This window comes from Oncorhynchus clarkii, chromosome 17 (assembly GCF_045791955.1).
Source record: "Oncorhynchus clarkii lewisi isolate Uvic-CL-2024 chromosome 17, UVic_Ocla_1.0, whole genome shotgun sequence".
Taxonomy (NCBI): Eukaryota; Metazoa; Chordata; class Actinopteri; order Salmoniformes; family Salmonidae; genus Oncorhynchus; species Oncorhynchus clarkii.
The window spans coordinates 988008-992439 of record NC_092163.1 but is presented as its reverse complement, the minus strand read 5'-3'; the positions used below and the strand labels follow the sequence as shown (position 1 = coordinate 992439).

General features: G+C 42.6%; 1 protein-coding gene across 1 annotated transcript in view; it reads right to left on the bottom strand.

The window, feature by feature from the left end:
• Positions 1–1134: 1134 nt before the first annotated feature.
• LOC139370024 (protein disulfide-isomerase-like) overlaps positions 1135–4432 on the bottom strand; it is a 60088-nt gene continuing 56790 nt past the window's right edge. Inside the window, exon 11 of the mRNA XM_071109317.1 lies at positions 1135–1254. Within this exon, the coding sequence (XP_070965418.1) occupies positions 1192–1254 (63 nt within the window). The 3' untranslated portion in view covers positions 1135–1191. The remainder of the gene's footprint in view (positions 1255–4432) is intronic.

The following is a 4432-nucleotide window of genomic DNA, read 5'->3' as shown; positions in this document are numbered from 1 at the left end:
CAAACCCCCGTATAGCCTAAAACATGGTTAAAATTATCATTTTGAGATCATGAATGGTCAGTCCATAGCAGATCATTTTGAGATCATTCATGGTCAGTCCATAGCTAAAATTATAATTTTGAGATCATTCATGGTCAGTCCATAGCTAAAATTATCATTTTGAGATCATGAATGGTCAGTCCATAGGTAAAATTATAATTTTGAGATCATGAATGGTCAGTCCATAGCTCTGTCTATGAATGTGAAAGTGGTTACACGTCTCCAGGTCCATCCCTAAGCTTTATACCAAAACAAGGTTGCCTCGCTTTGTTATTGGTCCTTTAATGCGTTTAGATATTGTTGTTTGTGTTGTCTGTGCTTTTACATCCAGAACAAATCACTTTGGATAAAGACTTCTGCTAAATGGAAAGAAAATAAATGGAAGAAAGATGTAATGTTTTTACCACGACTAAACAGAAGCTGGGATTCAATCCGACTTTTAAAGGCAATGTTCCCACTATCGCGTGTTTCTTATTCGTGGTAAATGCTGCATATGTTTTCGCACAGTCGGAAATTGCCTTTTTAAAAGCTGCATTGTCGACAACCCACGGTCAAATGAACTCAGAGCATGAATCTGTGTCCTGGAACGCAGATTCTATACAGATATATTTACCACATGCTTTGGTGAATAAGAGATTTTATATAATGGAGAGCAATGGTGAGGCTTTTCCACAGTATTGTCTAACGAGCAGCACCATTGAGGACTTTCACCATTTTGAAGTAGTCAAAATGTTGGGACTTCCTGTGGGTTAAGGAAGGACGCTATAATTCCATCCAGGTCAGCAGAAGGAGTTAACCAATGAATTTATAGTCCTGAGCTAACATTATATAACTGCAGGTAGCAGTAAATCACCAACCTTGGCTTTGTACCTGTTCAGACTGCAGCACATTAGGAGGTGGTATCCTGTTCAGACTGTACACACTGCAGTACATTAGGAGGTGGTATCCTGTTCAGATGATACACACTCCACCAAAATAGGTGGTGGTATGTACTTTTTCAGTTGATTTGCTACCTTCCAATACACTCATAGAAGTAGAAGATATGGACTATTTTAAAAAGGAGATCGCTCTCAATAGTGCTGCCCAATCCCATACTGACACAGAAGACAGCATTGCAAAGATATGAGGTATAACTCTCCTTTCCTAGTTAGCTTATGTAGCCTCTTCCTTCACTTCTCTCTCCTCGACCTCAACTTCTCTCTCTTTTTCATCTTCCTCCTCTTCTTTGACAATCACATTGAGAATAAAGGTAGGATTCTCTCCAATATGTATTCTTTGATGTTTCTTAAAATTTCCTGAGTAATTGAAGCTCTTCCCACATTGAGTGCAGTGGTAAGGCTTCTCTCCATTATGTATTTTTTTATGTTCCTTAAGGCTGCCTAAATTATCAAAGCTCGTCCCACAAAAATAGCAGTGGTTAGGCTTCTCTCCTGTGTGGATTCTCTGGTGTTTCTGTAGGGTATCTGCCGCACGGAAATTCTTCCCACATTGGGTGCAGTGGTAAGGCTTCTCTCCACTATGTACTATCTCGTGTCTCTTTAGGTTTGCTTTCTCACTGAAGCTCTTCCCGCATTGGGTGCAGTGGTAAGGCTTCTCTCCCGTGTGTACTTTTTGATGATTATTTAGATTACCTAAGGAACTGAAACTCTTCCCACATTGAGGACAGGGGTAACTCCCACGGCCAGGTCTTGATGTCCCTGGGTCAACTACACTACCAGTTTTCTCCTCTTCCTCAACTTCTCTTTTTTCCTTCTCATGTACTCTCTCGTGTCTCTTAAGGTTTGCTTTCTCACTGAAACTCTTCCCACATGCAGAGCAGTGGAAAGGTTTCTCTCCAGTGTGTACTCTTTGATGATTCTTTAGATTACTCGAGGAACTAAAATTCTTTCCACATTGAGGACAGGGGTAACGACCACAATCAGGTAGTCTTGATGTATCTGGATCATCCTCCTCCTCTTTGACAATCTCATTGAGAGTACAGTCATCCTCCTCCTCTTTGACAATCACATTGAGATTACAGTCACCATCCTCCTCTTTGACAATCACATTGAGAGTACAGTCATCCTCCTCCTCTTTGACAATCACATTGAGATTACAGTCACCATCCTCCTCTTTGACAATCACATTGAGAGTACAGTCATCATCCTTCTCTTTGACAATCACATTGAGATTACAGGTAGGTTTCACTCCAATGTGTTTTTGCTGATGTTTCTTAAAGGTTCCTGAATGATGGAAGCTCTTCCCGCAAAGAGAGCAGTGGTAAGGCTTTTCTCCACTATGTATTCTTTGATGTTCTTTAAGGCTTCCTGAATGATTAAAGCTCTTCTCACAAAGAGAGCAGTGGTGAGGCTTCTCTCCTGTGTGGATTCTCTGGTGTTTCTGTAGGGTATCTTCCACACGGAAATTCTTCCCACATTCAAAGCAGTTGTAAGGCTTCTCTCCATTGTGTACCCTCTCATGTCTCTTAAGGTGTGCTTTCTCACGGAAACGCTTCCCACATGCTGAACAGTGGAAAGGTTTCTCTCCAGTGTGTACTCTTTGATGATTCTTTAGATTACTTGAGGAACTAAAATTCTTCCCACATTGAGGACAGGGGTAACTCCCACGACCAGGTAGTCTTGATGTACCTGAGTCAACTACACCATTATTTTCCTCAAATTCTCTCTTTACCTTATCATTGATTTTCCTCTCACCCTCCTCCTCTTTGACAATCACATTGACAGTACTGGTAGGCTTCTCTTCTATGTGTATTCGCTGATGACTCTTTAGGTTTCCGGGTTGATTGAAACTCTTCCCACAAAGAGAGCAGTGGTAAGGCTTCTCCCTACTGTGTGATCTCTGGTGATTCTTTAGATCTCCCGCAAAACGGAATTTCTTTCCACACGCAGTGCAGTGGTAAGGTTTCTCCCCTGTATGTATTCTCTGGTGTTCCTTAAGGCTTCCTGAGTGATTAAAGCGCTTGCCACATGTGGTGCAGTGGTAAGGCTTCTCTTCACTATGTACTCGCTCGTGTCTATTAAGATTTACTTTCTCACTGAAACCCCTCCCACATGTGGCGCAGTGGAAAGGTTTCTCTCCAGTGTGTACTCTTTGATGATTCTTTAGGCTTACTTCTCTTGTAAAACTCTTCCCACAAGCAGAGCAGTGGAAAGGTTTCTCTCCTGTGTGAGTTCTCTTATGATTCTTTAGAACTCCAGCCCGACTGAAACTCTTCCCACATTGGGTGCAGTGGTGAGGCTTCTCCCCTGTATGTATTCTTTGATGTTCAGTAAGGTTTCCTGAACGATTAAAGCTCTTCCCACACTGGGAGCAGTGGTAAGGCTTCTCCCCTGTATGTATTCTCTGGTGACTTTTTAGACTTCCAAGCTGAGTGAATCCCTCCCCACATCGAGCACAGTGGTAAGGCTTTTTTTTACTGTGTGATCTCTCATGACTCTTAAGGTCTCCTGTCCGACTGAAACTCTTCCCACATTGGGAGCAGAGGTAAGTCTTCTTTATTTTGGGAGTCTGTTTGAGTGATTTGAGGTGAGTTGGACAATTAAAACTGTCGCTACAGCAGGGTTGGGGCTTCTGTCTGCATTCTTTATGATTTCCTGACGCTGTGGGACTGGGCTTGCTGTCTGAGTCTGGGTTGGAGCTCTTTCCTGTAAGAATATGAACACATATTGGGTAAGAAACAGAAAGAGGTACAAAGGCTTTTTAGGCTTAAAAATGCAGGATTTAACCTTAAAGAATGGCTAAAAAAAAAAACTAGTCACGGAAGCAACAACATATCCTACCAATTCCTCAAAATAGTCCGAAATAATCTCAGATCAATCAAGAAATCTGTAATTAGTGTAGAGCCGTGATGTAGTGATAAAACTCCCCTACACCAATCACATTTAAGACTCCCCACCAGAGACCAGGGTTCCATACCCTTCACCAACAACATTTATTAGTTCCTAAAATCACTAGCCAGCCAGCCAAGTTCCCATCTCTGTGTTTTGTCAATGAAGCAGGTACATTGAGCAGGCAGGCCACATTAGCTCAATCAGCTTATCAAGTCACTGGCGACACCTGTGCTTCGGTACCGTTTTGTTTCTTACACACTCTGGTCATAGAGAGGGAGAAAGTTGTAAGTCTGGCAGTGTTTCATAGAAAATCATGTTATAAAAGAGGTCGCGGCAGGACACCAAGAATATTTTTGGAATATTGACAAGTGCGCATTGTCTTAATTCCCCATTTGCCCAAAACGATGGCAGACTGGAGTGATCACCAGGCCTGGAGTTTCCTGATGTTAGGGGCAAGGCCATTTGGCCTTCCAAGAGGTGCCCAATCTGCCAGGGCACCATGGCCATCTGCCAGGGCACCATGGCCATCTGCTAGAGCACCAAGGCAATCTGCCAGGGCACCA